Genomic DNA, 25,095 nt, shown 5'->3' on the forward strand with positions numbered 1-25,095 from the left:
AAATTATAATAATTAAGGGACCACAACAAACAACTGAATGTACAAAGGTTACACCCTCTCAGGCTCAGCTTTTGTTTTCCCTTAATCCCCTCATGGGGTTGTATAAGATAAATAGTACTGTAATAGTCTAGAAAAAGAATTACATCCAATAAGCAGTAAATAGTTTTTAAATAATGTCGAGATGTTTTGATCATTTGAGTCGACGATCACTCTGAGTCGACGATCTGGATGCACTCAACTGCTGGTGGTGCACTGGCCATTACCTTTTTCTTCCCTCAAAGGAAAAAAGAAACCAAAATGAAGTACTCGTAAACAATATTCTGAATTACTGTCTAGCATATAAACCTGAGAACTTTCAACTTATTCATTCTTAATAGAACATAATTGAATCGAAAGCATGGCGAATGGGCGCATAACAGAACTGTTTCTGGAAAAATTTCAGCCATGTCATCAGGGGGAAAGTTGCATCATTCTTTGTCAAATGGAAAACAAACAAAAACAACAATATTCATTGAGCAGTACATGTTCTTGCCAAATTTAAAACAGTTGAATATATTACCTTGAAGTTGAGATATGCTTCAAGAGGTCAGGTTCCTGTTCTGGCTTGAAGGCAAACCACTGTTCAGTTGGTGCCACGGCATCATCCCATGCTCCAAAATCTGTTCATCAAAAACAAATAGGAACCAAACAGTAAAATTTCCAAACATGATGTATTTCTTCATCCATAAATATCAAATTAAGCAGAAAAATTCAACGTAACCTTGAAGCAAAATTCAATTTGAGGAGTCTATTGAGTCAAGTTTACTCTATCTCTTCAAGTTTGTTTAGAATTTCAGGGTTAAGAACGGCGGAGAGGGTGACAAGTTTGGTACTATATAGATCCAAGGATATGATTAGATCTATCTAGGAATCAAAAATAATTTATCTATATCCTTTGCAGCCTCCACAATTAAACTATATTCCGTGCCTAATTAATTGTCATCTTTGATTATTTTTCTTTTTAGTCATAAGTTGTCAGATACTTGGATGGTTTATAGAAAAAATAAAAAAGCATCCCCACCAAAGATCTCATGTCAATACCTATGACGGCACGCGGAGAGAGAGAGAGAAAATGATGATGATAGACTCGTGGTAACCATTAGATGCATATGTTACAAACAATAAATTCATAATTTGTAAGAAGATATCTGGTAAATCATTGATCCGATAAACACGCGATGTTTTTGTATCAATGTAAATGTTTCATCATCGTCGGTATCACTTGATAATTTTTTTCTCCATTGTGAATTAATTGAACCCTAATTTTCATTCTACTACTAGCAAAATAAATTTGGGGGATGCAATGAAAAAAGAGTACTTATTTACAAGCACGACGGAGTCATCTATGTTTGTGTGACGCACTTGATAAGCAATTTATTTGTGCCCGAGTAAAAAACAGCATATACGACAGCGTTTTTTAAGAGCGTTAAATAGGATAATAAGTGGATTTGTACCGTGTTGATGTCATGACTTGCTGTACTTTTCACTTTAGAGACTTTTAATCGCTCTTATTATGACAGAATACTGAATACATACGCTTATGACTATCCTTTTATCATAGTAATCAATAAAGATTGGTTAAATGTAGATTGTTATTGGCATGATTGGGATAGCAGCAAAACTTGTATGGATGCTCATATACTGGCGGAGTCTTCCCCATTATTAGAGTATATATCACATGCATGCTATAATTTGATACTTATTTGGATTTTGTATTGGCTGTCAAGAATAATAGAATACGACTTAATATTGGTTTTGTATAAACAGATAGTATTTGATCGCCTCAAAATCTCTAAATCAACACTAACACAATCCATATGAACCTTTCCTAGAAGCCAATAATATTTTAATTACTCTCTTGAATCGATTTCCGAATCACCACAGATGCTTTACTCATACCAAAAATAAGCAAGTCTATGAACAAGAATAAATTAAAAACTCAATAGGCAGTCATAGCACAAGCCTTACTTGCAAAGTTCACAAATACTAGAAAATATGCATTACATTCTTGTCATTCAAAATTTCAATCCAAAGAAGAATATAAGAATACATCCAACTTTTTATAGAAAACTCGGGAAAACACTTTTTGATAACTTCCTGCAAAATTTCTGTCATTTCCCCTATTTACTCTTTCTCTTGCTTCCTGCATTTGGACCTTTTTTTTTGCCAAATTTCGGGAGCTTCACCGAGAGTGCAGCTGACGCACTCTTACCCTCGAGTCTTTTAGTCAACTTCACAACTCGTGCCATACCTTTCCTAGCCATTGCCTGATGCTCTGGCCGACGACTCATCATCTTGCGATCAAGTGGCCAATATGCATATGGTTCAAGCTTCCCCTTCTTCTTCACATCACCGCAAGCCTTCTTGCTAGCATACTCATTCCCGGTGTAAGCCCAACCGGACTCCGACGTCTTCCGGCGCTTTTGAGTTGACCTAGAAGAGATACGACTAGTACCTGACATACTCCTTGAATCAGCATCTTCACGGTCCGAAAAGGGCTTTTCCTTCTTCGGTCTCCCTCCCTCACGGATTATCATCCGTCCTTCTGCGTCTATTTCTAGTTCATCGTCTGAGTCCATCTTTCTTTTGCGATTCTCGGATGATCGAAGGGCTAACCTTGTTCTATTCCGATCAAGTAAGTCGAGCGGCTCATCATCAAACTCGTCATCTAAATCTTCAGGCAAGCTCTTATTAGATCGACGAGTTTTCTTGGACCTGCCATAAACCAGACAAATGAGGCTAATTATTCAAAACATAAAAGAGATGTATATGGGCACAAATTGTTCATAATGAAACATTAGGTTCTCATCTCTCAGTCAGACTATCAATATAAATTGATATTTCAAAGTTCAAACTCATCCACTAGCTGCCAAATCCAGGAATGAACAAATCCACTTTTATGTTTCTAAGAAGAAACAACAGTGGGGAGCTCTTCCTTGACCAAACTGTATATCATTTAAGCTAAGTATCACTAGTCCAAAAAGAAAAAAAGAAAACAGAACATGGGGTGCCATATCAGGATTACCTCAATGAGGATGCTTTGGATTGAAAACGCGAAGACTTGCTCTTTCGATCAAAAGCCGTCTCTGCGTCCATGTAATCTGATCCACTGTCCTCAGTTTCTCCATCGCCAAAATCAGAAAATATTTTTGAGTGATTCCATCTGCTTAACCTGTAAGAAGCAATGTCACGAATTTTTTTTCCAATGTGACATGTATAAAAGCTTAAAGCTATTCACATAAACATCATAACATGAATACACCATGGCTACAAAGAAATTCTGTGAAGATGCGCAAATTAATTAAAAATACGCATTCGAAGTCAATTAAAAAAGCAGCATTATAAGTTTTTCACCAGCAATGAGAACAAAGATGGTACCGGCAAAACACTTTTACTAGCACATGAGCTTCAAACAATATAATGGAAAAGCAGAAGAGGGCATGGAAAAGTTATCGGTACGGTTCACAAAAAACAGTTGACATTTTTATGAATTATGAGTTTTTCGAAGTACGTTGTAGATGAATTAATGATTGTATGATACCTGGATGTGGTTGCTTTTGAGAAACGAGATTTAGATTCCTCAGAGGCAGATGAAAGTTTTTTCTCTTTCCGCTCCTTGATCTGAATTCACCAAAAAATATATAAGACTATTGAAATGAACCACCCATAATTCTGCATGTTAGGGCTGTGCCTTTATCAACAAACCTTTCGTATGTTTGTAAGGAGCCTCATGTGCTGTTCAGGCATTACAGCCTTCACAGCATCCAAACCACATTTTTTCACAAGCATTTCCAGAAGAAACTTTACCTGGGATACATAAATTACTAGTTAAGAATTTTGGCTTTTTGAATGAAACTTTAGCATAAGACCCCAAGAGCCATGGAAAAAATGGTGTAACAGACAGGTGCACACATCTATATACACATCATTCATAAAAGACAAATCTAACAAAACGAGGACAACATGAAAGAAGAGAAGAAATGATCACTAGATAGCTTCAACTATGTGCGGTTAAAGTTTACGAGCAGAAATTTTGAGTTCAGGAAACCAGAAAGGGATAAAGTTATGATGTGAGCCTCTGATACATCACTGGTGGCAGCACTAAAGAAAGGATAACCAATTAGAAATCCTAACCAACTATTGATGTGTAGAAAGTTATGTACTTGGAAGAGTTTGAAGACTCCTAAAGAAACTATTAAATGTCTCTGGTAGGTTTCTTTTCGAATTATCATTGTCAAGGCTAAATTAGTACCGATGCTTGACCTTTAGGAGTTAATTTGGGTATCGTTAAAATTTCTTTCCATATACAATTATTGTTCAGCTCACTACACTGTAGTCACTACTCAATCTTTGTAGTATTATTATTGAGATGATGCACTTATCAAGCAAAATGATTGTATTGATCAGCAGTCAAAGACTCAAAGTCACTGGCATGATACCCAAGCAACCAAAGTAAAGGCGAACAATCCTACTTTGTATTGACATTCGATGTTGAAAAGAGGAAAGTTTTGTGCGGACCTTTGCTTTAAAATGGTTTTTAGACTCATCTTGCCACCTCAGCAAGCCTTCCACCATACTGCTCAAGTGCATTTGTAACCCTTCAGCTTGCGATTTGGCAACTAATACCTTTAATAACCCTAAACTGGCCTGCAACAAAGCCTCAATAAGTAACAAGACACAGAAAATACAATAACAAGCAATTAACAGAGGAGAACGAACTTTAACGATTTCTCTGTTCTTTCTCTGCAGGAGCAGATATGTGGAAGGGAGTAACTGGTATGCAGTAGATACAAGGTCTGAAAATTCGTAAGAAAGGCGAGCTATGCCTTTAACTGCCGCACTAATCATATGAGGAGTTTCTCCAGCCAGACCTCCTGCTACCTGTGAAGATAATCAAGCTAAAGTTAAGACACCACCACGACTCCAGCTAATCATATACAGGAAGACAAAAGTAATCAAGAGTAAACTGTAGCACATATACATATAATAGACAACTTCAGAACAGTGTGATAAAAGACTGCTGCAATCTAAACAATACATACAGAAACAATAGAGATTCAATACCATGTTGAAAAATTGATGCAAATTTTCTTTCTTTCCGCCATTTTCTTCATCTCCACAGGCATGCCCAATTTGGACAAGTACATCATACGCTCTGTTTCTTGTTTGCCTGAATAAAACTCAGCATGTTATATATCCTACGTCCACAAAAATATGGTTTCCTAATTCTACAAAAAGATGGGCCTAGTGCTATAGCAAAGAGATTCAAGGATAGTACAAATAAGTTATACGCTAGTAAAAAGCATACCATACCTCTTTCAAAGCAAGTATTATCTCAGTAAGGAAAGAACTAAGCATTTCACGCCTTTGGTGCTCAAAATTATCCTGCAAATGACAGTAAATGACATCAGATTGAGCACAACGGCCATACACTACTCATGTCAATGTCAGCATAATTATGACATATAGCATAATTTAGGGCCTAAAATATCGATTGATAGTAATTTTAATTTCTAACCTTTGAGACATGGACTATCATAAAATACAAACAGTCAAGCCTGTGGCGTTTGGCAGCAAAATGGCATGAAGGCAGCACTTCAATCATGAGTGGAAGCAATTCCTCAAGATTTGATGATAGAAATGAATCAGAGTTCTGGCAAACAGTTAACAGTCAGGACAAGAAAACCATGCACTGTAAAACTACAAAAAATAACATTCCCACTTTCAAAGCAGCTGCCAAAAAAAGTAACAAGAAGAGAAAGAATAAAAAGAAAATGACCTTCAAGATAAGTGAAAGAACTTTGTATGCCTTTTTTTGGATATGACCTTCAACATCCTGCCATTCACAGATAATTTTTTTTTTTTACTTCATCAACTTTCATGGTGTTACATGATTACGCAGGATTTATAAATCGCTGAATTAATGAAAAACCTGTAATGCAGGCTTTACTGCAAGGAATAGAACATTGATCTCTTTAAGTTCCAGACCAGGAATGAGAGAAACTGACAAGTCCAGCAGTCGTCCCCTGCGGGTTGCATACGTACTAAATTAAGGCGAGAAAGACTTGGGGAAAAAGTGCATAAATGAGACCCACAGACTTGAAAATGAAACAAGTTTTAGACAAACAAGTTGTAGAGATACTTTATGCAAAGAAAATTTTTAAAGTACCTCAACACAGATGCAGAGTTTTCATTTGACGAATCATCAGTCTGCATAGAGTAAGCACTTTTAGAATTTTCCGTCTCTTGGGTGACCTTCAAAAGCCTCTGCATTGTTCTCTTGAACAGCTTTGAAAGATCTTCCCTCTTAGCTATTGAGGCAAACTCGCCAATTAAGGACTGCAGATATAGCAAATTTTCATTATAAAGTTCGCATAAATCACTCCCCCAATATGCAAGACAATATATACCAAGGGCATAAATGCCTACCAGTTTTTAATGCAATTCAGAAGTTTTGCATATTGCTACAATAGTAACAGATTACAAGCATTCCATAAGTGGTTAAAATAACCAAGCTTAAGCAATTAAATTAAGCCACCTTAAACGACAGATCATAGAATACTGTTGAATGTCAGTTAGGAGGATTGACATAGACTGATGAATCATTTGATATTATCTTAAAATAACAAGGTAAGATGATACCGAAATACTTTCCAATTTCAAGCCAATATTACTAGTTATACAAAGACATAGCATGAGAAGCAAATTAAAAATATCAACCACACATTAACTGCTAATTTAAATAGCAGAAGAGTGGCACCTGTATAGAGCCACCATCATCTCTTGTAGATTCCAGAAAGATGCCAGATAAAACTGATAAAAATTCACGAGCACATAGTCTAAGTGCATCCAAATTATTCATGGCAACCTCTCGGCTATAACAAGCAAATGCTCGCTGTCTGGAAATGGTTACATCAATATCAGATGGATCAATTTCACCTTCCAGGGATTTTTTGTTCTGCTGGATAAGGATCTGCAAACTTGAGCATATTATTCCTCGAACATCTTGCTCTTGACGAAGAGCATCACGTAAAGCTTTTTCCAGATCATTAAAACTTTCGGCAGTATCTAGAGGGTAGTTGCAAAATGCAGGCAGCAAGGACCACAAGAGTATACAAGAGCATCAATGCTCCTTGATGAAACTAGCCGCCCTTCCAACTCAAGCTGCACAAAATAAATAAATTAAACTGTAACCCACGAATACAACAGAATAGACCCGGTTCGGTGGCAGAAGCAATACCTTTTGAGACTTCTTCTTTAAGCAAGCAATATTTCCCAAAACTATATCAGTGAAAAAGCTCAACTTAGCGCCAACGGTATACTGCTTCAGTATCGGGAAAAGCCAAACATTAACGTCAGATAATTCATCAGCTTCCAAGTTCAGAGGGAGGAGGCTCAGAAAAGTCTCAGGCCCCAATGCACCGAGAGCTGATCCAACACATTCATGCAACTGCAAATTGAACACAATTTCACAAATCAATTAACACCATGAGGTCAATTTGAAGTACGTATATACATATCATGATCATAATTGCAGAATAAAATATGAAACATCAAAATACTAAACAGCTGATATCAAAAATAAAGATGCCTTGTCCAAAATCATAAGAAATTTAATGCTCCATGGCACAGTAGATCACATTTTTCCTCCAATATAACATAATAGATTACTCAGTACACATCCTGACATACACAAAACCAAGATAATCACAACCGCTTATAATTATGGACACACTTCAATAGTAATTACAGAATCATTCCATCATCAACGAGACTACCATAAAAATTTAATAAAAGCACATACATACCTGCTTTCGGTATGGAAAATCTTCATCTGAGAGTTTTTGCATCTGTGCCAAATTCTTAATTGTTCCTCTCATAAGATAAGGAGTAGAATCCCTGAATAAGATACGTAAGTTGGTAATCATACATTATGATGATAATTTTGTTCTCCTTCATCAGAATAAGAAAGAGTAGGCATGTGCATATTAATTTTCATACATAAGAAATATTTTTTCCTCAGGAGAGCTCTTAGACAGCATCACACAAGACAAGTGTGAGAAAATAATGGACCAAAACATGAGAAGTAAACTAGTAGCTCTAGTTAGTAATGAGATATTCAACATACCTAGTTTATCAAACATAGTAGAAACAACTGAAAGGCACATCCCAAACTGCACTGTGTGAATAATCGAGTAAACTTTCTACGTGGCCACAGGCTTTTTCAATGATAGTAGGCCCAGATTTTCTACTGTCCATGTTTGCACTTCTAATCTGATCCACTCCCTGTCTGATCACCGTATCATCAATGCAAGTGTTTATCAGACTTTTGAATGCCTCTGTTGCTGCAAATATGGCCTCCTCATGCTCTGAGGCCATAATATCTGCCGATCAAAATGTAATTAAAAAAACAAAACAACCTAGTACCAAAGGAAACAATTTCAGCAGCATAAAGATCAAAACTGAGGACAGCAAAAATCAAACCTTTGAGAGCATTGAATATTATCGGTATCTTAACCACGCATTTTTGTCTATCCAAAGAATAAATCTTTGTCATGCCAACATTCAACAAGCGAGCAGAAAAAGTAATGCTATCTGCCGAGCTCTCATTTGAGTGGACAGAAACAGCAATCGCAGTTAACAAATCCACCAAAGCATCAGCTGAAAATTCTGAATTTGGATGAATACAAAGCACATGCAAGCTGTCGACAATCTTCCTGGTTACAACTGGGTTACGAAGCTCTAAAAGAGTCTTGTTGTTCTTAAGTATGTTATTCACATACTTGGTTGACATAAGAGGAAGACATTCTTTGAGTGCATCAAGAACATAAAAGACCTCCTGAGCACCTTTACGTCCATCTTCGGTAGCAGTTTGGGTTGAATCCAATAGCAAGCAGAAGAGGCCTTTCATATGCGTTTTTAATCCCCTCACTGGCAATTCCCAATGCTTGTGTTCCTTTAAGACTTAATAGAACATCACGGAGACACAAATGTGATTGTCTTCTCACCTAAACAAAAGAGCAATTACCATATTAATCAACAGAATATACAAAACTATGACAATTTTCAAGCTCCATAAGAGTTAATTCGAGCCAAACAAACCTTGGGACGTTCATCAGTGATGAATTTGAGCAAGCATACATACAATTCAACTCTTTCATCGGACCACATGGACTCACTCAGAACCAGCAATAGACGAGTAATAATTTGCAATCCAGACACGATGCCACGGACTCCAATCGAACTCTTATCGGAGAGCAGCATGACACAATCTGCTTGAAGGATTTTCCTTTTTCCTCTTCTTTCTCTTTTTCCTTTTTTTTCTCCAAAAGCAGAGCAACTGGCACTTTGGCAATGACGAGTGAGATAATTGTCATGAGAGAATCGATGACATGTGACGGTTTAGGGTCTTCGTGTTTAAGGAGGCGCTCCAAGGAAGTGATTGCAGCTCCGAAATAAGCCACCGGGGTGGTCGGAAAGTTTCTCTCTTTGAGCTCTGATGACATAATTCCGACGAGGGAGCAGAGGTGCTGGTGCTCTTCTTGGCGGGAGTTGCCATAACGAGATAGAATGAAATTGCACAAATCTTCATTGTCGTCTCCGATTGGGAAAGCCTCCTGCTCGACCCCGTCCATCATGGTGGTAGTGGTTAAGACTTGTTACAAGCAAATGAAACAATAAACTTTCTCTCTAGCTCTCCACTGCGCACACCAATTGAATAAAGGATATAACAGAAAAAATGAGAATTTGATCAACTACAAAAGGTCAATACAACTGATTATGCAGATTAGAAGAGGTGTTCCGATCAGGAGGAGAGAGAATGTCGGTGAGAGGGACGGGGCGGTGAGAAGGAGGAGCGGCGAGTCGAATGGAGGAGAGGAGATGGTTTGAGCAAAAGAGAATACATATGTGTAAATCGATTTTAAGTGTTAGGGGTTTTAGGGGTTTAAAAGTGTTAATTGTTAAAAAAAAAAAAAAAAAAAAACGACGTCGTATGGAGACTTTTTATTTCTATTGGTTTTTTTAACATCACGTTCTCTCTCTTTTTTTTTTTTTTTTTCCTTTTGATTAACGGTATATTTTCATCCTATATTTCACTTTTTAATACTTTTTCAATCTTTCACATCTTTTCGTTAGGCTAAAAACTCTACGTCTCCACTAGAGATCGAGAGGTTTACTTGTTGGGACAGACTAAACTGCTTAATTACATACTACGTACATTGGTATTTTCATTACCTTTTTATTCATTTAGACTGTTTTTGCGTACAGCAATCATAAGCAGAGAAGCACTTTCTAAATAAATTTTCAGTATTCCAAGTTTACCTATAAAAATTCCATTTTGTCCTATTGGTTTTTGGCGAATAATTGAGAACCAAAGAATTAACTGATTGGTTTGTTTCGTGCAGATTGGAAAATACTAGCAAAAGGAAAAGATGTTGCTTTGCTTTGGGGGTTCAGGAAAATGGTTGCCTTGAGACGAGAGCTTCTCTCAAAGCTTGGTGTGGAAGTAACAGTTTCTGATGCAAGATTCTGTAAACCCCTTGATATCCAATTTATAATTACGGTTGAGGTAGGTTCCACAGGTGGGTTTGGATCTCACGTCGCTCAGTTCATTGCTTTTGACGGTCTCGTTGTAACTTCTTCTGCTACCTCCTGTCTGTCAAAACATCATGTATTTTGAGAGTTGAGACAAAAAGAGTATTTCATTAGTCCAAATGTATAACAAATGTACACTAGTTATGTAACAGAACAGAAATATTAGTTTCAGCAACACCAGATCCAAAATTGGCTTGGTTCATTCCATTGACTCACACAATCAGCTCGAAATGTATCTATCTATGTATATGTACTTTTAACAAAACTGCAAACGATGTAAATGGGTTTACAAGATGAAAGAATCTTATACCTTATTGGCATCTTCATTTAGCAACCTAAAAGGCCAACAAAAAATTGCACTTTAATGACTCTTCATTTCCTAAATTCCAAAACAGCAAAATTTTCCTATCAGACTACCATTTTCTTCGAACAAGGAGGACAAACAAACCCAGTTCGGATAACAAACAGGAAAACATTTCCCCCCTCTAGTACCACAATCGTCGCTCACATGTTAGTATTGTCACTTCATTGCAATGACAGTATCTGACAAACAAATGAATCAGTCTTAGGCAGTGACTGGTTCTCGAATATTCGTTGCAGTGTCGCCGACAAGAATAAGAAAATCCCCATCTCGAATGAGCCTTATATCGTCAATTTCTGCCCCTTCTTTGCTTAGAATTTTGACCGGAGTGATACCGAATCTCATGGCACCGATGTCGAGTAGTTCCGGTAGGGACTTGGGTAAAAAAGCAACTTTTCCTGCAACATCGCCCATTTCTGGGCAACTAAGGGTGACTCTAGGAGCATAGCTGCTGAAAGATGGAATTCTTACTAAACTTGGTCTGCTTCTTACACTGAATTCGCCGAGGTCCGGATCACCTGCAAGATTAAATGATTAGTAGTAATAGATTTTGGAGACCACAACTAGGTAAATTTTATAGGAGTAAATTGCCCACTAATAAAAAGACCACATCAGGGGTTTTATGAAATTTTCAGTTCCAACGATTTTGTAAAGATCTGTTAAAAATGGTTTGCCGGTGTTGGCAGCTGACATGATGCCAAACAATGAATTCTGGAATTTGTTAGCCCTCCTCCGCCTTCCAGGAGTTTCAGAAAGCCTAGCGTCGGAGACACGTCTGAGAACATCATCCCCAATTGGGAGTAATTCAGGGTCGCTGCTGTACTTAGTCAGAGGCTTCCTAGATATGGCACCCCTTCTGTCTTTGGCACACCGGTAACTGATGACTTTCGTACCGGTTTCCAGTTTTTGAATAAATCTTGTATTTCTTCGTGGCTTTGATGCTCTGCCAAAGCCCTTGGCGTCCATCCATGGACATCTGGCTTATCAATATCCGCGCCTTGGTCCATTAGGAATTTGACAATTTCCGTGTTTCCTTCAGAGATAGCAGTGTGAAGTGCTGTACTTCAGTAGCTGTTTTCCAGTGTCACGTCTCCACCCTGATTGACGATTTCTTTGAGAAGTTCCAAGTTATTTTGCTCTACCGAAGTGCAAGCAAAGTTTCCCACGTCCCCATAAGATAAGAGCGCACCATTTTCCACTAGAAGTTTAATGATAGACTTGTGGCCCCCTAATATTGCATCCCACAAGGGAACATTTCCTTCATCGTCTGCAAAAAGGAAACATCTAATGATTAAAATCCATTCATTCTAGCTAGTAAAAGAAGGGTTAAGCAGAAGAACATATATTCTTTAACTATTTGTTTCTTTCTTAGGAACTCTCACAAAACATTTCATGTGGTTAGGTCTTATGACAAGAAATGAATATAAGAAGATATGGGAATTCCCCCTGCTGTCTCGAAAAATGCTGATCTATTCAAGAAAGTGGCTGCATGGAACAAACTAAAGCCATGTAAGATAAATCATACCTTTGCAGTTAGGATCTGCATCAAACTCAAGAAGCAAAACCACACAATGTTCTCTTCCTTTAGCCGCTGCAATATGCTATGACACGAGAAAAAAAGAAAAGTGCAATCAGGTGTCTAAACCATCACCTTGGCAAGTGAAAGAGAGAGAGGGAATATTTGAATACCAGTGCTCTTCGTCCATTATTACCGACTTCATTTGGATCAGAACTGCCTTTCAACAACCGATGCAGCAATAAATCATCACCCCTGTCTGCAGCAAAGCACAAACTAAGAGGCAAATCCATTCTTCCATGAGCTAGCATGTGCTCTATCTGTGTTAATTCCATCCATCAATGGATCATTCATTTCCTTCAAATGCTGCCAATGGAATGACAGACATAAAGTTAGGACTAATGCTATTATTCATGGGTTAAAATCAAGTTAAAATATACCAAGGGGCACATAAATCTTTGAGGTTGTCCATCAAACTAGGCATCTCTTTTAGTAAAAAAAAAAAAAAAAAAAAAACAGATGCATAAACTCAAACAACAAACCATGTTATAACATTTGTTGTAATTTCTCTTAAAATATCGACTCTTTTTATTTTTATTTTTTTTATGTGTATGTCGTTCAACTGAACATAAAAGCAGAAATCATTCAACCTGAAGAATGTTGTTAAGGATTATTGTCCCATCTCCAACATGCGCCTGGACGATATTCAAAAAGGCAATACGATTTAGGCGCAGCAGCTGACTCAATCGCTTTGTCCGAACAGTGAAAAGTTGAGGACGGTAACAAATCACGCCAATCTCACCAACAACATCTCCAGACGTTGCCTCACCCACAACCTAGACTGATTAATAGCTTGACTCTCCGACTCCCGAATCTGGAGCTACCGAGCGGAGGGAGGATGTTACGTGACAGACTAAAATAGCTTCCGTCGTCGTCTTTAGACAATTCTTCGCTCTCAATCTCCTCCTCCTCTTTTCCATCTCCGTCGATTCCTCCGTCGTCTTCTTTCCGTCCGCCGCCACAAAACGAGCTCCTCTTCTTCTTATCCCGCATTTTCTTTTTCTTACGAAATTTCACTCCCCCGTGCGCCCGCCACCAACTCTGTCGGTGTCCCCTTCCTCCGCCTTCACCGCCACCAGCAACCACTCTCTCTGTCTCGCAAGTTTTGGCTTTCTGGTTTGGATTTTTACGCGGTTCTTCTTGCAAATACTTGAAATTGACGATTTTATTCCCGGATGGTTCCTTGTTACCGCTGTCTATTTACGTAAATTAACCAGCTTTTTGTTGTTGTCAATAAGTTAGACTAGTTTTACTTGTTCGCAAACACTGCTGCCCTGCCACCCAATATTCTCGTCAAATTTATTAAACTTATATGTTTTTCGGCATTTAGATAGAAATTGCTTGCTTGATTAAACTTACTTACGGTTGAACGAAGTCAACATCCCTATATATGATTATCGTCTTCTGAGTCACATAAGTATATATGTATTCGTTAGAATCTAATGTATCTTCTAATCTATAAATGAACTTTCCTTACGGTTGATCATTTTTCTAAAACAAAATATCAATATAACGCGTAGATTTCGATTTATATGTAGTAGTATGTAGTATTTTCCATTTCTTCCTAAGGTCCACCGCTCAATTTCACCTTAAGAAAACATTACTATTCGGAGGAAGTTGTCTTCAGATGAAGATAATTGTAATGTACTTATAAAATATTATCATCGGCCATGAAAAAGAAGCATAAAGTGAAAACGCAAGAACAAAGATAGAAAGCACAGGTTAAGAAAGAAAGTAGACAAATGGTCAACTAACATGGACAAACCTTCGAATGAAAAATTCCTAAGCTATATATGTTTTCCCTAAGACTAATGTAAACCTAAGTTATATATGTGTCGATACTATGATTATTTCGTATTATAATTAAATAAGATTATTTTCACTTTGTTTCTTTATATTTTATCTTTAGTTAAAATTATATATTTTAACTTCTTTTCCTTTCTATCATTTAATATATTTTTAAATGCAAATAATTATAAAATGGAAAAATAAAACTTTATGCCCACTTAGATTTTAATGACAAGAAAACTACTTTTTTTAGTTGAAAACGGAGGATTATATCCCTCTTAGTTCATTTCGTTAAACATTTATACCCTTCTGTCGTTAAAAAATTTTAGGTGGTACCAATTTTCGTTAAACCTAATTACGTGGCAAAATAACTTAACTATATGTAGAACTTTTAGCCAATCTTATGTTGACACGTGGTAAATGACATGAATTAAAAATTCCATATGGCTTGCTCTTTGCCACATCATTAGACATCAAAAAGATCAGTTCAATCTGATTCAAGATCTATAATCGGTTCGGTCCGTTTCAAGCCGAACAGGTTCGTTCCGGTTCAGTTTTTTTTTAAAAAAAAATAAATTTTTTTCTTTTAGTTTTTAAATTTTTTTTATAAATTATAAAAAATTAAAATTACAAAAAAATTAAAATTTTAAAACATTAAAAAATTAAAAAGTTTTAAGAAAACTGAACCAAATCGGCTCTAATTGAACCGCACCGAACCGACTGGTTGGATCTTGAACCGGCTTGAACCAATCTTTTCCATGTCTAATGATGTGGCATGACGTGGCATAGAGCAAGTCACGTGGGAATTTTTTATTCATGTCATATGCCACGTGTTTGCATGAGATTGGCTAAAAATTCCACGTAATTAGATTTAACGGAAATTGGCGCCAACTGTCTATTTTTAACGATAGAGAAGTATGAATGTTTAACGGAATGAATTAATAAGGGTATAATCTTCCACTTTCAACTAGGAAGGATATTTTCTTTGTCATTAAAATTTAAGACGGGCATAAAGTTGGATTTTCCCGTTATAAAATATTGAAGATAAACATTAAAGATCAAATAAGTCTTGAAAATATTCAAAGAGGACTTTTTAGTCATTTCATGCTCACTAACACATACTCCCTCCATCTCATAATACGTGTAGTTTTGAGAAATTTTACAAAAATAAGGAAAATATATATTTCATTAAAATATCCTGACTAAACATAAATAATTACAACATATTTTAATAACACATAAGACAAATTAGGTTGATGGTGGTGGTCGGTCGGTCAAAGCCGATCAACGATCAGTCAACAGACGGTCAGCGCCGGCGGTGATGGTCAATGGTGGTTGATGGTGGTGGGTTGTGGTGGTGTGTGTTTTGGCTTGTGTATGTAAAAAAATGGGTTTGGATTGTAAGAAAATGGGTTTAATGTTGTTGTTTGATTGTAGGGTAAAATAGAAAAAATTATGTGAAAATATAGAAAATATCAATATTTTGATAAAAAAACAAGTTCAAAACTGTATGTATTATGATATGGAGGGAGTAATATTTTTAACACCATTTTAATTTATGAATGTAGTAATAATTTTTATAGATAAAATAAGAATATTTAAATAATTTTGAAAAAAAGATGAGTGTAATTCTGTACTTAAGTTTGGGGAGATTAATATTTTATCCTAATAATAATGGGTTTGATATATAGAGCTTCCAAAAAGGAGCTCAAACCCATGCCAATTCATTCATATACAACTGTAAAAGAACTACTCGAAAGCCCATTAGGCCCAAAAGTAAATTACAAAGGGCCAAAACAACCCAATACATTTTTTCTTTTTGGATATCACCACGGCCCATGGTGTGCATTACTAATTCTCCCGCTTTTGTTTTCAAACTCCCGCCTATTTATTATTTTCATTTTCTCTTTTTTTCCTATTTTGCATTTCCAACATCAATTTCAGATTACCCAAGAGAGAGAGAGAGATAGAGAAACAAAATGCAGATAGTGATTTCAAGGGTTAGGGCTTCTCATGGATTCTCCTAAGACCACCACCACCACCACCACCGTCCTTTCTTCTACCATCACTAAAACAACCGATGCCGCCACTTCTTCATCTTTATCATCAGGATCCCCACCAGTGCAGGCATTCTTCTCATCTTTTCAATTCCACTACTATTGAATTCATTAGTATAAATCTGTTAATGACCCATCCTAGTACCGTTCTATTTGTTTTTGACTCGATGGTTTTGGAAATGCTAATGATATTGGACGCTTGGTTAGTTTTTCTGTTCATTTTTCTAGTTTTGGATAGTTTTTAATTTGTTAGTGGTGTTGTTTAGTTTGTCTATTAATGTTGGAGATTCGTAAATGCATGGGCTTTTTTGCATTTATCTTTCCCTGATAGTGTAGATTCACCTGTCATTTTTCCTTCTATGAGTAGTTTATATAATCAAGCAAGTGCAATGTTTTGATGGATCAAACTATGAATATGAGTTCATTAATCTTATGGGGATGCCTTGCAGTTCTCTTTGTAATGAAAATTTTGTTTTATCTCAGGAATCCCCTTTCTCTAACTTTGCTAGTACTCTTTCGCCCATAAAACCTGTTAAGGCGCCACATACGGTTCAGGGGATCTTTGGACTTAATTCTCCTCCTGCTGTATTTACTTCGCCACGTATCAATACTCTTCACGGATCGAAATTTCTGATAAGGTTTGAATTTCCTTGCAATATCGAGTTATGAACTTTAAATTCAGGAGATTTCGTATGGATGAGAATTGATTGCACGTGTATTTTCACCCTTCTCAGGCCTCAACATACGCACTCGTCCAATGAAGAAGCACTCCAACATGGTACTAGTGTTAATAAAATCAGTGATGTTGTTAGTGATGTAGACACATCTGTTTCCAGGTTGGACTGTCAGATCATTCATGCTCTCCACGATGACCCTTCAAAGACTGAGCAATTCCAACCCAGTAGTTCCTCTGGGTGTGTTGATGAATATTTGGCTGATCCCTTGGAAGTTGATTGTGCAAATTCTGCATCCCCGAATATCACTACTTGCTCGAAGAAATCGGCGCTAAAGTTGGACAGTGAAGATGACTCTTGGATGAAAATTAATGCACCTCAAGCCTTGCCTGAGACAAAACAGGAGCATAGTCTAGGATTTGATGGCGCACTTAAAAGGCCACCTACAGAAAAGTTAGTTAGAAGTGACAATGAGCAAAGGAGCGGAGGCCCATGTAAAGAATTCTCTATTAGTGATATTGAATTGTCAGCCAACTGTGCCATTAAGACTGAGCAACGTACAAGTTTCGGAGTGGAGGTATGTACTGGTTCTTCCCTTATTTTTTTTATATTCGGGAAACACACGCTGTACTCGCATCCATTTTTAAGTCATCTACAATTATTTGGATTTACTTGCAGAGTTCAGAGGGAGAACATGGGGATGAATATGATCATTCCCCTGATTTGCAGTGCAGGCCCATGCAAGCTCCTGGTGCCCGTGAAATATGTCGTGAGAATATAGAAGGAATCTCAAATGGACCAGTTACTCACAGAATTGGGGATCAAGAGGTATGAACTGCTTCATTTTCCAGATTCAAATTTATGTTTCCCTTTAATAATTCTCCCTAAGGAGAGTTACATTTACCCAACTTTTCTTGCCCAAATATACTTTGCCATGTGCCTCTCTATATGAAAGAGGGCTACTCCTTTATTCTCAATTACTTGTTCTTATAGTTTTGGTTGCATGCGAATGTGTATTCGCCGCAACAAAGGACGTTATTGTTCTAGTTAGTCAGCATATCAGTGAACTGTTTTTATTGTTTTGATGTAAGATGTTTTTGCTGTTCACTATTGAGCTCCATGAAATTTGCCAAAAATATAACATAAGATGTATTGAGCCTCTCCATGTAATCCTCTCCAGATTCACTTTTAATCTTTGTTGGCGGGACGCAATTCTGTGGTTTAATGTTTCTAAGGCTTTTGGGCGCTTTAGTTACTTGAAAGAAAAACATACCTTAGTTTCTACAGTGAATGAATGCATGGAAGTGTCTTACTTACATATGAATTGTCAGATCCTATCAGGAATTTTCCTTTGCAGTAGAATAATTACAAGAGTAAATGCAGGCTAGTCATAACCAGCGCGGAGTGAGTAGGCGCTGTCTTCAATTTGAAGAATCCCACCCCAAAACCTCCACAACAATGCCAAGTTCATCAATTCTGCCAAATAATGAAAGTGTTAACTTCGAGAATTTGAATTCATCTGATACAGATTTCAGTGCAATTCCCAGAAGTGGGGAACTGCTAAACCTTTCCCAACCATCTGCTCCTGTGTTTCCTCCTTGCCGTACGTCCATGCCTATTGCTAAACCATTAGGCATAGGGTTGCATCTTAATAGCATTGTCGCCACTGTGTCAGCGGGTCGTAGTGCAACTTCAACCATGAAGCTGGCAAAAGGTCACATGACGATAAAGCAGATGAATTCAGTAATTATCATGCCCTCTTATCCACTAAACAATTGCTCAAAGTTGCCACATGGTGATGGTAAAGTTTCAGTACCTGCTGATGATTGCATTTCTGAAAGGAAGCGTAATACTGCTGAAAGTTCTTCTGCATATGGTTCATTCCAAATTACGGAAAATGCAAGTCTCCATGACAAGGAAATGCTATTTAATTCAGAAAATGCTGATCTTACCGAGGACTCAGATCAACATAGCCCCACAAAGAGAAGGCAAATTTTCTGGCTCTCTCTCTCTCTCACTGTTTAAGTTTCTGTTCCACTGTGGTGATTGACTTCTCACTGAAATGACATGTTGATTCTTCAGGAAGAAATCAAGCTCCGATGATGGTGATGGTTGCAAACGTTGCAATTGCAAGAAGTCCAAATGCTTGAAACTGTAAGTGAAACAGAGTTCTTTCTTGGTATACAGCACACTAATGATTTCGTTGCAACTATGCTCATTCTCTTGCGTTTTCCCCCAGTTATTGTGACTGTTTTGCTGCTGGTGTCTATTGTGGAGACTCTTGTGCTTGCCAAGTGTGCTTTAACAAACCTGAGCATCAAGATATGGTTCAAGAGGCAAAGAAACAAATCGAGTCCCGAAATCCGATGGCTTTTGCACCCAAGGTTGTACAATGCACCACTGAGTTTGCTGCAACTACTGAGGTATCAAACTCTAAGCACCTAATTAGGGTTTTATTCTTTTTTCTTTTCCTCCGTTTCTCCCCAGTTTTCTTGTGTTTTTTTGTCCCACTCAGGAGCATGGAAATCGGTATACTCCTTCCTCAGCAAGACACAAAAGAGGGTGCAATTGTAAAAAGTCAAAATGCCTTAAAAAATACTGTGAATGCTATCAGGTGCATACTTAAACGTAATTAATAACAATCAGTCTTTAAAACTTTTCCATCTCTCGGTTTTAACCTTCCTGGCTTATGCACTGTTTTATGTTTGAAACTTGAAAGGCTAATGTTGGATGCTCCTCTGGATGCCGATGTGAGGGATGTAAAAATGTCTATGGAAGGAAAGGAGGTGAGTGATTTGCTGCTGATATTTATCATGATTTGAGATAGAAATAGAATTATCAGAATATCAAAATACCTAGAAAGGAAATATTTTTTTCACCAATGATCTATCGCCTTTTCTGGATGAATTGTATCTAAAAATGAACTAACAAGGATATGAAAATCTAAAGCCTCAAGAATTGGTCTGTTGCCATTCCTGAGGATGTTATCATTTACACCTTTGCTAATCATGGTTTTTGGTATTCTTTTCTTCTAACAAATAAACGTGATATGAATTTATTCTTTTCTGTTCTTTTGAGGATTTGCGAGTTCTTTGTTGACTATCACTCAGTTTTGGAAAATCTCTATACTATTGCCGAAAATCATCGGAATATCCACTAAAGGGTGAAAGCTACTCATAAATTGTTTCTCGGGTTTTTAGATTATGTTATTACTAAAGAACCGGCAAGTAACAGCATCAGTGAACACAAATTCGATGGCACATTTGATGAGAGGCTGGAAATGGTGGCCAGCAGGAAAGTTCTCTTACAGGCTGAGACATATGAAACCCACAGCCTTACACCACACACGCCATCATTTCCATTTTCAGAGTAAGTTATCTGAGGTTATATTTTGGATTTGATTTTGAAAATATTTAACTTTGTAAAGGTTTCCTAATTTGTTCTCCCATTTTCTTATATCCCAGCCATGGAAAGGATCCATCAAACTCCCGATTTATTTCAATGAGATTTCTTCCATCACCCGAGTCTGATCTTGCCATTGTGCCTTTTATACGAACCCCTGAATCTCTTAGAAATTCAGATGAAGAAATACATGAAACAAATAAAGAAACTTTAGTTGGAGGTTCTTCTTATAGCCAGAGTATGGATAATGACATTTTAGACATGGATGCATTAGCTGACACGCCCAACCCAACTTCATTTCCAAATCCTTCACACATGGCCAAGGGATCTTCACTTTCATCCAAAAGCAAAGGCCGTAAGAGTAAACTTATACGGTTGGGCCCTGGAAATTGTCGCCTCACATCAGGTGGGTCCCTCTGTTGGCGTAGTTCCCCGGTCACCCCAGGGAATTGGTCAGGTGAATCCAAGACTCTCGAGGGGATTGAAAAATCACAATCTGAAAATGGTCTGGAAAATGATAACCCTGAGATGTTGAAAGACAGTTCCACTGCATCCATAGAGCCTGTAAAAGTAAGTTCCCCGAAACGAAAGCGAGTTTCACCTCCACGCAGTCAGGGGCATGAACTGGGAGGATCTAGCTCATCGGCACCAGCGTTGAAATGTGGCAGGAGGTTCATTCTGAAGGCTGTGGCGTTCCCTCCTCTCACGCCTTGCATTGATTCCAAAGGCAGCACCTCCCATCTCACGGCAAGTGAAATACTTGAAGAAAATTCAGCAACAAATGAAGTCGATGATAAACCTATTTGAGGTTAGTCCCTCTGACTTCATTTTCCTTTCAAATTTTCACCTGTTTCTTACTTACTGTTACTATTCGTTATTTTCAGATCAATTCTGTGTGGAACTCTAGTCAGCCGGTTCATGGATAAAATTGTCAACATTAATATTCACTTTTTTTTATTTTCTGTATTTGAATTAACTCTACTTTTATTTATTTATTTGTAACTCATATAATAATGTTTAATGGACGATTTCAAGTATATTATAGCAAAGTAATGTTTTCTTTTGTAACGGAAAATTGTCTGTTCTTAGTAGCTTTTGGGTTCCCGCCAATACATATTTACCGATCATGCTCAATTTTGTTCAAACGAAAATGATTGCTCAAATGAACTTGAACACATTTTGCCACCCATACTGGATTGTCAACTATTCCTTACTCTATTGGTTTTGATACAGATTCGTTGCAGCTTTGTAATATATTGTGCTACTTGTTTAGTGCACAACAGGTGAACGTGCTTTCAAATACAATGAGAAAATAAATTAGGTTATGGGAGAAAACATTGAATAATCAAGAAACCCAATAAATATGCTCTTATTTATTCGTTAATACTTATAAAACAAATAAAAGAGTAAACATCCCCAGCAACAAAATTTGCTGGTGTTAAATAGATTATTAGACTAGAGCAACCCTGCTCCCAAGTCCTCGTAGCACCAAACCAAAACCCAAAACAACAGGAAAGAAACCCAAACCAGTCATTCACTACCCAGAAAACCAACCAGGAATTATAGAGAGCTTACTCGAGGAAAAAAAAAAAAACCAGTACAAGAGAAGCTATACCGTATACCCTCCCATTTCTAAACCTGCAACAATTAATACCTCAAATGAAAGAACTACTGTATCCCCCCACTCATCTCTTCTTTCACTAACATCCTGTTTATTTTACCGTTGGCGAAATCCGTCAAGCTGCAAGTTTGCGCTCAGCCAGTTGCAAACTTCTTCCGTTTCTTCTGGGATTGTAAAGTGACCTAGTCTGCAACAATGCAATTTCTTTCAGAGAGGTGTAAGAATATAAAAATTGATGGCAGTTCAATATTTTCAGAATATTGAGCTAGTAAGTACTCATTGTAGGATCTGAAGGAAATATTTCGGAATCCGACTGAAGCTAAGGTTTGTGCAGATTTCTCTCCATGTGTATACGCAACAACATCATCAGCTGCCACAATAAATCAATATTAGACCTTTATACTTCCCATTGCCAGTAATTCACTTCATATTGTTTTTCCATAGTAAATATCATAAAATGAGACTTAAAGGGTATGTCTAATTGAGCTTTTGGGTAATACTTTTTATTTCTTATGAACTATTTCATACAAAGCAAAGCACTATCCAACTAAGTCAGAAGTGAAAAGTACATGGGGTAATACTTTTAAAAAATTTACTGGTCCTATAAATCAGAGAATATTTGCTCCAACTAAGAAAATAGATACTTTAAAGAAGAAATGGATACCGAAACCGTGGCATTGCAAAATGGGAAAAGATGCAGCACGTCTTGCAGCCTCACGTGATTTTTCCATTCGGTTCCTCAAAGTCCTGCAAAACACAACAGCTTCTGAGTCAAACAATTGCTACACCACAACAATTCTTGTGTATAGGACATAGACCAAACCTTGAACAAGGAAGCCAACCACTTAGGCCAACTACAGCACTAAGGTTGATAGGGTACATGTTTCCGTTTCCATACTGTCCCAGAACACAACACGTGGCAGAGTAGAGGGCTAGTGCACCACCCATACTAAATCCACCAACACCAAGCTTAACTGCAGGGGAAAAGAAATCATGACTTTTTATCAACAAACTAGAAAGGGAAACTTAGTAGTAATAATCCAGAGGGTGACAGTTGCAAATACTACCGTCACGAGGTTCTGTCGATAACAGATTGGCAACATGTGCTGCTGAAGAATCCAAACCTTCCAAATCATCAGGAGCTTCTACCGAGAGATCTCCAACATCAAACCCTAAACAAATTAGTGAAGCTACTTAGGCAATGTTTGAGTTCAGGCCAGGAAAAGTCAAATTTTCCTTCATGAATTCCAAGGAAAACGAGATTGTAAATGAAGCGATAAGGGCTTACAGGCAGTGCAAGAATATCCACCAAATATAGCCACTGTCCTTGTGGGAGCAGTTGGGCAAATCCATTTGATCTGCAACAAAAAATAGATGTTAGTATATAAGACATACAGTCAAGGAAATGCCACACTGTAACTTGAAAAGCTCTACTCACATTTGGAAGAGGAAGACTTTCTAATATCTGGGACCAGCTGCAAGCAAAAATAGTAAATGAATCTTAGTAACAATCCAGTACTCGCGATGATAATAATAATGGTGCTAGAGAAAATTCATAGATCCCAATCACTAGACCTTTTAGCACATTCCTAGGAAACCAGAAACAAAAAAATTTGTTAAGAAAAAAGGGTACTTTATACATCTAACTTTGGGACCACTCTCTAAGTGCTGCGCAGAGATTACAAAAAATGATTTAACTCATAAAATATAGTGATGATGATATCTCAACTAAACTTTCCCTGTGTTGTTTTGTGGAAGCATATGTTACTAGAGCATCAATAGTATATTGTTTAGAGAACAGGCGTGCTTGATTGAAAAGACTAATACGAAGTGGTCCCCTATTCTCCATTTTGGCATCTTTAGGGTTTAAAAGGGAACCGATGGAAGTAAACGACAACTATTCATGTTTCATTTAGTTCGCATCACAATCTTGTTCTCTTTCATCAAATTAATGATTTGAGATTCTTCTAGAGTGGAGAGGACATAAAGTCCTTCACCAGAATAAGACAAGAGGTTGATATTCGAGAACTTCTTTCCCCCTTTCATGGAACAAAGTAAGCAGCAAAAAGTGTCACACAAGACAGCAGCTCAAAGTTTCATCCTTTGCACATAAAAAGCATGCTCGTTTCATAAGCCATTCTTTATGACACAGGTAGGGAAAGAGTTTGGTTGTTTTTTAGCCGGAACAAAAGTTAACAATGAAAATCACATATGTTTAGTCATGGTTTCAAAATCAATAAACTAGCAGCTTAAAGCTACACACAATTTTCACCAAATGAAATACTAATGCTGAAAAGTGGAATAACACTGAGAAGCATCATCAAAATCAAATACCTTGAGCCCTTATCGCCAAGGCCATGAAGCCAAACTATAGTAGCCTGGTGCTTCCCTTTAGGCTTAACAACATGTGTCCTGCCAAACTCACACATTGTCCTTCCAGATGTTCTACTACCTGAAATATTATCATTGAAATCCCAATATAAGACATTAATCACATAAAAAAGGCTACCAGTAGGTATAATCATGTTAGCAAGAGCTATGGAATGCATTAAAACGCTTACCTGAACCCACAGCTGAACTATTATAGCTCATTGTATTACCCTAAGATAATCACTCGTTGCAGATACCAGCTGAAAGACGGATTTTTTTCGTAATGGTCTGGTCTGTTTATCAAACTCCTGCAATGAAGTTAAACTGACATTGAAATCTTATTTATAAGTATAAAACAACCCACCAACCAACATCAGACACCCTCTTTATTTTCACACCGGCTATACTAGGGAAAAATCTTCAAAAGCAAGACCTCACAAAAGCAGCCATAAAGAAACGAACAAAAACAAAAAGCGGAAAGTCTTTTATGAGAAGAGAATCCTCAAAAAAAGATTAAAAATATAACATCAATTGGTCACCAAAATTAAAAATACAGTCTTTAAGTTGTAATGCACCACGAAACAGAATCAATGCTTGTGGACAGTGCTTGC

At 37.3% G+C, this 25,095-nt stretch overlaps 3 protein-coding genes and 1 pseudogene across 3 annotated transcripts; 1 reads left to right on the top strand and 3 right to left on the bottom strand.

The window, feature by feature from the left end:
• Positions 1-360: 360 nt before the first annotated feature.
• Positions 361-9,674, bottom strand: LOC139882401 (uncharacterized). The gene is given in 25 exon segments (XM_071866728.1): positions 361-427; positions 560-659; positions 1,894-1,953; positions 2,168-2,754; positions 3,065-3,211; positions 3,581-3,660; positions 3,745-3,846; positions 4,558-4,686; positions 4,759-4,920; positions 5,104-5,209; positions 5,348-5,424; positions 5,558-5,692; positions 5,819-5,875; positions 5,972-6,065; positions 6,209-6,378; positions 6,800-7,149; positions 7,152-7,203; positions 7,280-7,489; positions 7,848-7,938; positions 8,164-8,196; positions 8,198-8,423; positions 8,524-8,920; positions 8,922-9,047; positions 9,142-9,340; positions 9,373-9,674. Coding segments are annotated over 25 exon segments (4,059 nt in total).
• Positions 9,675-11,200: 1,526 nt separating this feature from the next.
• On the bottom strand, positions 11,201-13,492 carry LOC139882402 (potassium channel AKT6-like; annotated as a pseudogene).
• Positions 13,493-16,373: 2,881 nt separating this feature from the next.
• Positions 16,374-21,300, top strand: LOC139882403 (protein tesmin/TSO1-like CXC 2). The gene is made up of 11 exons (XM_071866729.1): positions 16,374-16,487; positions 16,901-17,055; positions 17,152-17,668; positions 17,770-17,919; positions 18,475-19,079; positions 19,174-19,245; positions 19,331-19,514; positions 19,610-19,705; positions 19,811-19,877; positions 20,292-20,460; positions 20,556-21,300. The coding sequence occupies exons 1-11, from the start codon at positions 16,374-16,376 to the stop codon at positions 21,298-21,300; spliced, it is 2,874 nt and encodes a 957-aa protein (XP_071722830.1).
• Positions 21,301-22,064: 764 nt separating this feature from the next.
• On the bottom strand, positions 22,065-24,706 carry LOC139882404 (uncharacterized). The gene is made up of 10 exons (XM_071866730.1): positions 24,676-24,706; positions 24,449-24,566; positions 23,553-23,589; positions 23,403-23,472; positions 23,182-23,286; positions 22,938-23,088; positions 22,779-22,861; positions 22,391-22,484; positions 22,215-22,301; positions 22,065-22,131 (listed from the first exon to the last, which is right to left on the bottom strand). The coding sequence occupies exons 1-10, from the start codon at positions 24,704-24,706 to the stop codon at positions 22,065-22,067; spliced, it is 843 nt and encodes a 280-aa protein (XP_071722831.1).
• Between the last annotated feature and the right edge of the window lie 389 nt (positions 24,707-25,095).

Source organism: Rutidosis leptorrhynchoides, unplaced genomic scaffold (genome assembly GCF_046630445.1).
Source record: "Rutidosis leptorrhynchoides isolate AG116_Rl617_1_P2 unplaced genomic scaffold, CSIRO_AGI_Rlap_v1 contig265, whole genome shotgun sequence".
In the NCBI taxonomy this organism is placed as follows: domain Eukaryota; kingdom Viridiplantae; phylum Streptophyta; class Magnoliopsida; order Asterales; family Asteraceae; genus Rutidosis; species Rutidosis leptorrhynchoides.